General features: G+C 40.0%; 1 protein-coding gene across 1 annotated transcript; it reads left to right on the top strand.

Annotated features, from left to right (window-relative positions):
* Positions 1 to 1,292: 1,292 nt before the first annotated feature.
* Positions 1,293 to 4,635, top strand: LOC103082869 (olfactory receptor 6M1). Its single transcript, XM_082931265.1, is given in 3 exon segments — positions 1,293 to 1,316; positions 3,722 to 4,211; positions 4,214 to 4,635. Coding segments are annotated over 3 exon segments (936 nt in total).
* Positions 4,636 to 13,011: the final 8,376 nt, after the last annotated feature.

Here is a 13,011-nt window from a genome sequence, read left to right on the forward strand (position 1 = left end):
CGCAGTGGTTGAGAGTCCGCCTGCCGATGCAGGGGATATGGGTTCGTGCCCCGGTCCGGGGGGATCCCACATGCCGCGGAGCGGCTGGGCCCGTGAGCCATGGCCGCTGAGCTTGCTCATCCGGCAACGGGAAAGGCCACGACAGTGAGAGGCCCACATATCGCAAAAAAAAAAAAAAAATATCCCTCAGTTACAAATTAAATTTTTCATAATTTATTGATATTTACTCAGATAAGAAACAAGTAGCTCTAAGTGTTCATCTTCTTTAAGTCCAGCCCAGTTTTTTCTGAATGGAACCATACCTTTTTAACAAGAATCTATTAAATATTGTCACACACATGATTTAATTTAAACCTCACAGCAGCTCATTTTGAATGTTATAATTACCCTCATTTCTCAGATGAAGAAACTATGACTTGGTTGAAGACTTTAATATAATGAAGATGAAAGTGATATAAACTGGGACTGGAACTCAGTTTTTCTAACTTCTCACATTAGTTAATACTTGAATCTTAACATGTGAAATATCATTTTTCAGTTGAATGACCTCGTGGAAATAGTAATATAAAATACACACAAAAATGGCATCAGAAAGCCTCTCACAGAAAGTTCATATGAGATTTCATCTGCTATTACATTTGTATACATAGTCATGAGCAGCCATTTCTGTGGAGTCATTTACAGAATCATTTGGGAGGCTGTTTACTAGAATAAAAGAAGTTAGAATATATGAGGTGGGGAAGAATGTTGCAAAAGTAACTGGTAGCAGGACTCCAAGACAATGAATGGACCTTTAAAAGGTGTAATCCAACATTCTAATTTTTCAGACAAGAAAATTGAAGTTCAGAACATAAAAGGAGACTTTAAGAAAAGCACATCAGCTTAATCTTGTTAAAGCCATCAGCTACCCAGCTTTAGGTATGATGTGGAACTATTTATTACCTCAGAAAAAGAACCCATGAAAGCAATCTGTAAGTGATTTTGCATTATCAGAGGCTCTAGTAGGGCAAAACCTTTCTTGTATTTTTATATTATGATAGAAATAGTGAGAACAAATATGCTATTGGAAATAAGAGTATTCTAAGGAATAGTAAGATAGCTGCACAAAGACATATGTGCAAGAATATTTATTTGAGCATTATCTGTATAAGCAAGAAATGTTGATCATCTAAATTACCAACACTAAGCAACTGGCTAAATACATCACAGTCCCATCCATAGAATTGACTATATGACCCTTAATAATGATTGTGTAAAGGAAACTCTGGGAGGTGTTAGGTGTGTCTGTGAGCATGATTGTGATGATGATCTCCTGGGTATTTGCATATGTCCAGACTCATCAAATGGTACACATTAAAGATGTGCAGTTCTTTGTATATCAATTATACCTCGAAAAGTTGTTTTTAAGAAATGATTGTGTAGATTTCTAGTTATTGACGTGGAAAGATGATTATTATAAAAAAGAAAGAAAAAGCTGGTTACAAAATAATATGTTAGTAATTTATTCTAGGTACATATGTATGTAATTAGTACTTTGAAACAGCCTGGAAATATATACACCAAACTGTTGTCCTGTATCTCTAACTAGTTTAACTACAGATTATAAATTTTTTCCATTTGCATTTTATAATTTTTTGCACTGAAAAATGTGTTTTTGTAATAGGAAAAACTTCAAATAAAAAGTGAAATAAGAAGGCAAACTTTTTATCTTGAAGGGGTCAGAGAGGAGGTGGGAGAAGGGAAATGAGGGGATTAGCTGTAACTTATTTATTAAGGAGCTAAGTAAAATCTAGACAGAGAAAACACTGAGGTCAGAGTTCAAGAATGGGTAGTTTTAACCTGAAATGGGGAAATCTATGCAAAAGAACCATTTTCCAGATAGTAGGCAAAAGTACAACTTGGGTGATATTGATGTACAGTTTTTTGGGGTTTTTTTTTTGCGGTACGCGGGCCTCTCACTGTTGTGGCCTCTTCCGTTGCGGAGCACAGGCTCTGGACGTGCAGGCTCAGCGGCCATGGCTCACGGGCCCAGCCGCTCCGCGGCATGTGGGATCTTCCCGGACCGGGGCACGAACCCGTGTCCCCTGCATCGGCAGGCGGACTCTCAACCACTGTGCCACCAGGGAAGCCCCAATGTACAGTTTTATGATTTCAACTGATCAAGTAAATAAAGTAAGCTGAATTACCTCTGCTTTACCTTTCTGTTTACATCATATAATGTCCTCTTAAATAATCAGCCAGATATACAATGTACATATTACATACTTCATGGAACATGCAGGAAGTAGGATTTGGACACAGGACCTAACCTGATAACAAGATACTCATGATTTCCTTTTTATGTATCATCTAAAGTGATTAATAGGAACCATGAGCCATTGTTCCTTTTCGGCATTCTTGGTCTATTTCCGTAGATCTTTGCCTGCTAGGAAAAGACTTTAAAAATTGGGAGACTCTGGTGACCAGCAAATATTGGAAAAAAGAAATCAACCTTTACCTCTTACTAATGGCAGGTCACCAGTGTCAACCGCCACAGTGAAAAAAAACTTGTTATAGAAAAGGCTAGAAAGTATTTAAAAGGCTTTCCCTCTCAGTGACTGTAAACTTCAGAATGATAGAAGTTCTAGATAAAGTATGAGTCAGTACTTTAGCACATATTTAGCTAGGAAAGTAAAGCTGGACAGGTTGAAAAGAGCAGAAATGGCATTTTATTTATTTTATTTTTCAAAAATTTATTTATTTATGTCTTTGTTGGGTCTTATTGATGTGCGCAGGCTTTCTCTAGTTGTGGCGAGTGGCGGCTACTCTTCGTTGTGGTGCACAGACTTCTCATTGTGGTGGCTTCTCTTGTTGTGGAGCAAAGGCTCTAGGTTTGTGGGCTTCAGTAGCTGTGGCATGCGGGCTCAGTAGTTGTGGCTCGCGGGTTCTAGAGCACAGGCTCAGTAGTTGTGGAGCAAGGGGTTAGTTGCTCGGCAGCATGTGGGATCTTCCCGGGCCATGGCTCAAACCCAGGTCCCCTGTGTTGGCAGGCAGATTCCCAACCACTGCATCACCAGGGAAGTCCCAGAAATTGCATTTTAATGAGGAGAAATCTTAGGGTTTTTTTTTTTTTAATCCAGTCTTATCTTAATTTTATAGAAAAATGTGTGTCTAAATAGTATTTTGACTTTCCCAAGTTTGCACCATAATGACTTTCAGATCAAGGACTATATCCCTCGAGTCATTTCCCAATATAAGACACTCTCCACAATACATTTTCAACAGATATTTATAAAACTACGAAATCTTAGGGTTTTTTTTTTTAATCCAGTCTTATCTTAATTTTATAGAAAAATGTGTGTCTAAATAGTATTTTGACTTTCCCAAGTTTGCACCATAATGACTTTCAGATCAAGGACTATATCCCTCGAGTCATTTCCCAATATAAGACACTCTCCACAATACATTTTCAACAGATATTTATAAAACTACCTTCTAGGGAATTGCCTGGTGGTCCAGTGGTTAGGACTCCACGCTTTCACTGCCAGGGGCCCAGGTTCATTATGTGGTCTGGGAACTAAGATTCCACAAGCCACATAGCATGGCCAAAAACAAACAAACAAACAACAACAACAACAAAAAAAACTACCTTCGAGGCTGATTTCCTTTTTCTTGTTTCTTCAGGGAGACTATTGTTGACATGTAACAATGGCCGTGGGGAATTGCCTCACAGTGACTTGAGTTCACCCTGACTGCCTTCCCGGCCCTCCTGGAGCTTCGAATATCCCTCTTTGTGGCTCTCTTGTTGGCTTACACACTAACAGCAATGGAAAACATTATCATCATCTCCCTAATATGGGCTGATAATCGCCTACAAACCCCAATGTACATTTTCCTCAGTAATTTGTCCTTTCTGGATATTTTAAACACCACTGTCGTTACCCCAAAGTTGCTAGCTTGCCTCCTAGGAGAGAAGGAAAACATATCCTTTGCTGGCTGCATTACTCAAACATATTTCTGCTTCTTTCTGGGAACCGTGGAGTTTATCCTCTTGGCAGTGATGTCCTTTGACTGCTACGTGGCCATCTGTAACCCACTGTGCTACATCATCATCATGAACAGCAGGGCTTGCCTCCTGATGATTCTGGGCTGTTGGTTGGGAGCCTTCCTACCCGTGTTGCTACCAACCATAGTAGTGACAAGGCTACTCTGCTGTAGCAAAGAAATTAATCATTTTTCTGTGACATTGCCCCCCTTCTACAGGTGGCCTATATAGATACTCGTCTCACTGAGAAGGTAAACTTTCTCCTATCTGCCCTTGTCATCCTGAGCTCCCTGGCATTCACTACTGGATTTTACGTCTACATCATTTCTACCATCCTGCACATCCCCTCAGCCCAAGGCCATCAAAAAGCTTTTTCCACCTGCGCTTCCCACATCACCATCGTTTCCATTGCTTATGGGAGCAACATCTTTGTGTATGTGAGACTCAATCAGAGCCACTCCCTGGATTTTGACAAGGTGGCCACTGTCCTCATTACTGTAGTTACCCCTCTTCTCAACCCTTTTATTTATAGCTTGAGGAATGAAAAAGTGAAAGAAGTGTTGAGAGAGGCAATGAACAGAATCGTGTCCCTGGTACTAAGGAAAACCTGACATTAACACTGAGTGTATCATACAATGTTTATCTTCAGCACATTCATTCTGCGTAAGTACAGTGCCATGCTGGCATGTCAGAAACCTGAGACTATGTCTGCACGATGAGCAATGCCCACACCGAGCAGAAAGAAAATTCTGCTCATATCTGGAAAAAATTTAATCCATGTACCTTCTGGTATATTCATAGCTTAAGATCATGAAAAGTTACCTGACTGGGATTCAGAGGTCTTCAAATCTAGTCTTGGCTAACTCAGTTTATTTTCCAGGTGACTTTGACCATGCCAGAACTGATCTGAGCCTCAACGTCTCTAATCTAAAAATGAAATAATAAAGTGTCACTACTTGTAGTATGACATGTTAAGTTAGAGAATGTTAACTTTATCTTGAATATTTCAGGAGACTCAGTTCTCACCTCTATTAACCAGATCAAATACATATGAAGTGAGGAGTGAGGGCAAAAGAGGTGAGACTCAGGATAATATCAAGCCTTTGGTTATAAACCTAAGTGAGAAGTGGAGATAGTCAATGAGATAAGGAACATAAGAAGGGAGGTGAGTGGTGGACCTATTGAATTGGAAGTTCCTGTAGGACATCCAGTTGTAAGTTGTCAGTTGGGTTATTATTTGAAGCTGAGGAGAGAGATATGACCTAGAACTATAGGAAATCATCAAATATATTAATGATAATTAAAGCCATAGAAGTGGCTGAGATAACCAGGAGGATAAAAAATTAGATTCAGGATGGGTGACCAATGAGAAGAAAACTCAGGAGAGTATGAGATCATGAAATAGGATGAAAACCAAGGGGGAAAATAATACAAGTAGCGTGAGAAAGAATTAAAAGTATCTGTTGCATTTAGTAGCAGCAGATCATGAATAACTCTGGTAAAAGTTCGATAGAATTTAGGGATAAAAGCCAAAATATGTTGTAGATATTAAGAAACAGATGCAGCATAGAGTGTAGATACGAAGTAATGGAGAATTTAAATACAGACAACACTTTCCAGGAGGCTGGCTGAGAAGCTAAGCAGTATTATAATATGAAGCAAACGTGAGTTAGAAAAGGTTATTTTCTAACAGGAAGTGTGTTTCCTTTTTTAAAATTCTGATTGGAGGAGGACAGTAGTGGGGGAGAGAGCGGGAAATGACCCATGTGATGGGTTACCTGAGATGGTCAAAGGTGATGACAGCAAGAACATTAGAGGAAAGATTGTTGTTGGCAGAAATTTGTAAAAATACTGATAAGTAGTAATGAATGAATCCAGAAATGGAACCATGCCAGGTAACTGCAAGGTGAAAATTGTCACAGTGCCTTTTGATGAATGGCCCAAAGTGAACCTAAAGAAGATACTTAGCCCCTAATTTCAGGTAGAAAATGACCAAAGAAAAGTATAACTTTAATGTGTGCAGATTGAGTAAATGAGCTAAGTCCATCAGTGAGTAATTTAATTTGTTAATGTACACAGGCCAAATGAAATTATTCATTTATTCATCCATTCACCAAATATTGCTTGAGTGCCTACAATGTACCAGTAAACAGAGCAGACAAAATCTCTGCCCCCAGTGGGTTTAAAATTATAGTAGGGAGAGACATGCAGTAAGTAAAATATAGGCAGAAATCATATAAAAGGTTACATGGTGACAAATTTATGGAGAAATAGAAAGCAGGGAAAGGGAATAAGGAGTTTTGGGGATGGAGTTTCCATTTTAAATGAGGTGGTTAAGAAAGCCTTCTCTGAGAAGTTGACTTTTGAATAAGGATTTGAAGATGAGAGTGTGAGCCATGTGGAGGATATCTGGGAAAAGATGGTTACATCAAAGTAGAACAAGGACCCCAAGGTGTGGTAAGAGTGAGGGAAGCAAGCCCTCGTGCTGCAGCGATCAGCCATGGAGAGCACAGGTCATCTGAGAACCTCTGCTGCCAGATTCCAAGGACCAGTGTGAGCACCAAAACGGGGAACCTGATTCATCTGCACACTGGACTAGAACTGAGACAGGCTGGGACCTCAGACCTGAGACCCTTTGCTGCCATGCTTGCACCTGGACTAACATCTCCTCTTCTCCTAGAGCAACAAAATACAAAGAAGCTGTAAGGGACTAAAAATAACTGAGTGCACATGCAGTTGGGGCAAATTATGGACAACAAGATACAAAAAGGCCAAAAAAGAAAACCCAGCTGCCACTCTGAAGAGCCGGGAGCAGACAGGGAGCAGAAACAGGGTGTCCAGAGCAAAAGCAGGATACTGCGCATGCCCCCTGCACTTAACACCACCTAAGGGGTGGGCAAAACACCTAAGCCACCCCTCTGGCCCGACCCCTGGACCCACCCCTACCCTCACCCCATATAAGGAGCAAGCTCACCACCACCCCCAGGGAGCGAGCAAGGGAACCTGTTACTTGTTCTCACTCCCTCTTGCTGCAGCAGGGCCCCCAGTAAAGCCTTGCCTGAATTTCTTGTCTGGCCTCTTATCAGTTTCTATTGATTGCAGAAGGCCAAGAACCCTTGTCTGGTATCAGAACTAAAAACCAAAACACTGGACTATACCAAGCGCATATTGCTGAGGAATTGGTACTTAAACACAGCCACATATCAGCAATAAATATTGACTTTCTGTAAGAAATATACATGATTTACCCATAGTATTTTGTTTGTTTGTGTTTTGTTTTTGCGGTACGTGGGCCTCTCACCGCTGTGGCCTCTCCCGTTGTGGAGCACAGGCTCCGGAGGCGCAGGCTCAGCAGCCATGGCTCACGGGCCCAGCCGCTCCGCGGCATGTGGGATCCTCCCAGACTGGGGTACGAACCCGCGTCCCCTGCGTCGAACCCGCGTCCCCTGCATCGGCAGGCGGACTCTCAACCACTGCGCCACCAGGGAAGCCCTACCCATAGTATTTTGATTTCTTTCAATGAATTCCTTTATTTATTTATTTATTTAATTTATTTTTTTGGTTGTGTCGGGTCTGTTGCGGAATGCAGGCTCCTCTCTAGTTGTGGCGTGCGGGTTTTCTCCCTCTAGTTATGGTGTGCGGGTGGGCTCCAAAGCACGTGGACTCTGTAGTTTGAGGCACATGGGCTCTCTCGTTGAGGCGCGTGAGCTCTGTAATTGTGGCACGTGGGCTTAGTTGCCCTGTGGCACGTGGGATCTTAGTTCCCCGACCAGGGTTCAAATCCGCATCCCCGGCGTGGGAAGGCGGATTCTTTACCACTGGACCACCAGGGAAGACCCCAATGAATTTCTTTCTTAAGTTTGAAGTTAAAGACTCATTTATATTCATTGCAGCACTATCTACAATAGCCAGGACATGGAAGCCACCTAAATGTCCATTAACAGAGGAATGTATAAAGAAGAGGTCGTACCTATATACAATGGAATATTACTCAGGCATAAAAAAATAACAATGCCATTTGCAGCAACATGGATGGACCTTGAGATTGTCATCCTGAGTGAAGTAAGTCACACACAGAAAGACAGATATCATATGATATTACTTATATGTGGAATCTAAAAAAAGGGGGTACAAATGAACTAATTTACAAAACAGAAGTAGAGTCACAGATGTAGAAAACAAACTCATGGTTACCAGGGGATAGGGGGCGGGGAGGGATAAATTGGGAGATTGGGATTGACGTATACACATTACTGTATATGAAATAGATAACTAATAAGAACCTACTGTATAGCACAGGGAATTCTACTCAATGCTCTGTAATGGCCTATATGGGAAAAGAATCTAAAAAGAGAGTGGATATATGTATATGTATAACTGATTCACTTTGCTGTACAGCAGAAACTAACACAACATTGTAAATCAACTATACTCCAATAAAAAATTTTTTTAACTAATTTATATATTTTTTTGAAAGGAAATATCTGAAATAGGGACAAACCAAATAATTCAGTTGCTTAGTACACTGATTCTCATAATCTGGCATAAATAAAATTCCTGGGCACATCCCAGGCCTGCTGTATCTGAAACACCAGAGGTGAAGCCCACCAATCTGTGTTCTAACAAGGTTTCCAGATGCTATAAAAGTAAGCAAACACTAGAGAACCATGGGCTTATGGAGAGCCAGGCAGGTAATCAGTTATTGAGACACATATATCATTTCTATTGCTCACAAAAAGCCTTGATTAAGTATCGCCAGGCAACTTGCCTTACATTGTACTTTCTGATTTTTTAAATCAATAACACACAGTATTATTAATATCATCATTATGAAAATGAACCTTATTCTTATCATAGGTACTTATTGTTTGTGATCTGTGGCTTTTTCCGATTCTTGAAAATAAAAAGCTTTAGTTTATATGGTTTAATTACCATTGTGTACATGAAGATCATTTTTCCTCATAACTCATTGTTCGGTAAGGTATTTATTCATAAAAAATGTGTTGAGTACACTTACTGAAGCAATATGGCACAGGCTCTGAATTTATATCTTCATTCTGACGTTTACAGCCAGTATGATGGTGGGAAAGATACTTAATCTCTCCGTACCTCAGTTGCCTTATCTATAAAATGAATTCTCATAGTAATTGCTAAACTTTAGGGTTATTGTATGATAAACTTAAAAGCACTATATCAGTGCATCACTGAATAAGTATTAGCTGTCCTTTTTAGGACCCTGTGTAAAATTCTATGGGAGGTTCTGAAGATACAAAGATAAAACAGGACATGAACCCTACCCCTAAGTAATTCATATTTTAATTTGATTTTTTTAAATGATATATAAGAAAATACTGTGAATGATACATTCTAAAACTAAAGGAATTAATACTTTTGATTTTGACCATGATGGGGTAGCAGAGATTTTATTTAGCCTTTTGACTTAAGCTACTAGAAAATGACAAAAGTACATAAGTAACAGTTTTCAGACATTGGACAACAAGCAGTGCAGAATTGTAATCATTGAGAGAAGGGAGACAAAGTGAGCTTTACAATTGCCTGAACTTGCAGGCTGAATGCTGTTTCTAGGCTGCAGCACAGGGAGGGAGCATTCAAACAGAGGCTAGCAGTGTCTCTGAATTGAGCAGAGATCAGAGTTCAGGGAGGCCAGTGACTTGCATTTCCAGGGAAGAGGACCAGAGATGGGAGAGTTGCATAGAAAGATAACTCTGGAGATATGCAAAAGGGTCCCCTTAAGATTTTGTCTGAATATAGATCTAAGCACACTGAAAAAAATTTTTACCTGAAGGTGTGAATGACTCCACAAGAAATCAGAAAGCCAAATAATTCTCAGTGATCTCATAGGGATGGAAACAGTTTTTGTTCCCACCAGCCAGACTGGAAAGACCTTTTAATAAATGTGGCATTATTAAGAGTAATGTAAGAGTAAGGGGGATAAATTATCCTTATTGCAAAAGCAAGCTAGCTTTTTCTTAAAAACGATTTTAAAATAATACTTGAAAGGATCAACCTGGTCCACAAGTAACTTAAGTGCCTCGGAGAACAAAGTCTGTCACACCCTAAAAGAATACAACCAAATCCATGACACTGTAAAATACACAACATCCAGCATCCAAACAAAATTTCCAAGGCATACAAAGAAGCAGGATATTGTTATACATAACCAGGGGGGAATTCATGAAAGGAAATATCCAGGGCAGTGTGTACATGCTTGTCCACACAAAGCATGAGACAAAGAAAAGTAAGAAATATTACAGTTTTTGGAAATGGGATGTTCAAGAATGCCTTCAAAGTTTGAAAGTGGTTACCACGTATTAGAAATATTTTCTGGATACTGTCATATTTATAAATGTAACCCCTAATGTTTTAATATAATCAATTGTCAGGGAGGAAGAGATTTTCCTGTGCCCTTCTAGGTTCTTCTGGATAGTCTAAGAAACAAATTGACATGAGACAGATTAATAGGAGAAAATCAAACAACATTTTAATAACATATATACATGGGAGACACCCAGGAAAACTGAGTAACTTGCCAAAAGGCCAAAGCCCTCACATTAAAAACTGTCTTCAGCTAAAGACAAAAGAGGATGTTGAGGGTAGTGGTTTGGGACTTCAAAGGAGAGGAAAGTAATTCACACAGATGTGGAAAAACAAATGTTTGCTGAGCCTTGCAGAGATAATGGGACCCAGAGTGGACTCTGATCCCTGCCAAGTGTCCCATCACACCTAGCCTATATTGTTTGCAGATATCTCTTGTGGTAGCTCTATTCTGGGAACAGGCCCTTTGTCTAAATTCTTTAGGCAGCTAAGGGGGAGGTAAAAAGAAAGACTTATTAAGTCTTCTATTTCTTAAACATCATCAGTCTAAAATAATCCTCATGCCAAAGAGACACGTTTTGGGGTGGCAAATTTTGCTCCCCTACACAATTAAATAGAGGAGAAAATAAAAGAGATTTGATTATAAATTCATCTTAGTGGCAAACTGAAAATCCATTCTTAATCTAGTAATTTACCAGGTTTAGCCTTACTGCTAGAAATTTTATGCTCTGCCTTTTAAATACCTAATCACTTTTTTTGTTTGTTTCCTTGCTTGTTTTCATAGTTAAATACTGTAAGGAAGTCCTTGATCCTCTTGGGTTAAATTTGAAAGTTCAGTTTTGTTAGTAACACACTCCAACCACAAGGGGGAGTGCAAGAAACACACATGCCACCCTCCCTTTCACTTTTACCTTCCCCTCCAGTCACAGGAGGAATAATTAACAAGTTCACTGTATTGCGCAATATAGGGGTCACTGCTCACATTGCAGTCTATCATATTTCAAATTCAAGACCTATCAGGGCCTAGGTGTTCGGTGCTTTGGATTTGATAAGTGAACGAGTTAAAACTTTTGAGTTTAAGAATCCTAGGATTCCTGTCTTCGTGTATATATATATATGGCTGGTGCAGTTAAGAGAAGCCTGTGGTCTCCTACCACTGAAGACAGTGCCCTTCACCAACTGTAATTCCCACATTAAGACAGTACTGGTATAAGGAAAAGGGGCATGAAGTCCTTATTGCCGGCCTGGGGCTCTAGGTTTTAGGCACAAATGGTCCTTCTTTCCCTGGAGAGTTTCCCTTTGATTTTTTTCCACGTTTCTTAATCTTTAAATGCTTTTTTTAATTTAATTTTATTTTTTATACAGCAGGTTCTTATTAGTCATCCATTTTATACACATCAGTGTATACACATCAATCCCAATCTCCCAATTCATCCCACCACCACCACCCCCGCCACTTCCCCCACTTGGTGTCCATACGTTTGTTCTCTACATCCGTGTCTCTGTTTCTGCCCTGCAAACCGGTTCATCTGTACCATTTTTCTAGGTTCCACATATATGCGTTAATATACGATATTTGTTTTTCTCTTTCTGACTTACTTCACTCTGTATGACAGTCTCTAGATCCATCCACGTCTCTACATATGACCCAATTTCATTCCTTTTTATGGCTGAGTAATATTCCATTGTATATATATACCACATCTTCTTTATCCATTCGTCTGTCAATGGGCATTTAGGTTGCTTCCATGACCTGGCTATTGTAAACAGTGCTGCAATGAACATTGGGGTGCATGTGTCTTTTTGCATTATGGTTTTCTCAGGGTATACGCCCAGTAGTAGGATTGCTGGGTCATATGGTAGTTCTATTTTTAGTTTTTTGTTTGTTTGTTTGTGTTTTTTTTTTTGTGGTACGTGGGCCTCTCACTGTTGTGGCCTCTCGCATTGTGGAGCACAGGCTCCGGACACGCAGGCTCAGTGGCCATGGCTCACAGGCCTGGCTGCTCCTTGGCATGTGGGATCTTCCCGGACCGGGGCACAAACCCATGTCCCCTGCATCGGCAGGCGGACTCTCAACCACTGCACCACCAGGGAAGCCCTCTTGTAACATTCTTCATTTTAAAGTCTATTTTATCTGATATGAATATTGTTACTCCAGCTTTCTTTTGATTTCCATTTGCATGGAATATCTTTTTCCAGCCCCTCACTTTCAGTCTGTATGTGGCCCTAGGTCTGAAGTGGGTCTCTTGTAGACAGCATATATATGGGTCTTGTTTTTCTATCCATTCAGCAAGCCTCTGTCTTTTGGTTGGAGCATTTAATCCATTCATGTTTAAGGTAATTATCAATATATATGTTCCTATTACCATTTTCTTAATTGTTTTGTGTTTTTTTTTGTAGGTCCTTTTCTTCTCCTGTGTTTTCCACTTAGAGAAGTTCCTTTACCACTTGTTGTAAAGCTGGTTTGGTGGTGCTGAATTCTCTTAGCTTTTCCTTGTCTGTAAAGCTTTTGATTTCTCCCTCTAATCTGAATGAGATCCTTGTTGGATAGAGTAATCTTGGTTGTAGGTTCTTCCCTTTCATCACTTTAAGTATATCATGCCACTCCCTTCTGGCTTGTAGAGTTTCTGCTGAGAAATCAGCTGTTAACC

This window comes from Lipotes vexillifer, unplaced genomic scaffold, assembly GCF_000442215.2.
Source record: "Lipotes vexillifer unplaced genomic scaffold, Lipotes_vexillifer_v1.1 scaffold1447, whole genome shotgun sequence".
Taxonomy (NCBI): domain Eukaryota; kingdom Metazoa; phylum Chordata; class Mammalia; order Artiodactyla; family Lipotidae; genus Lipotes; species Lipotes vexillifer.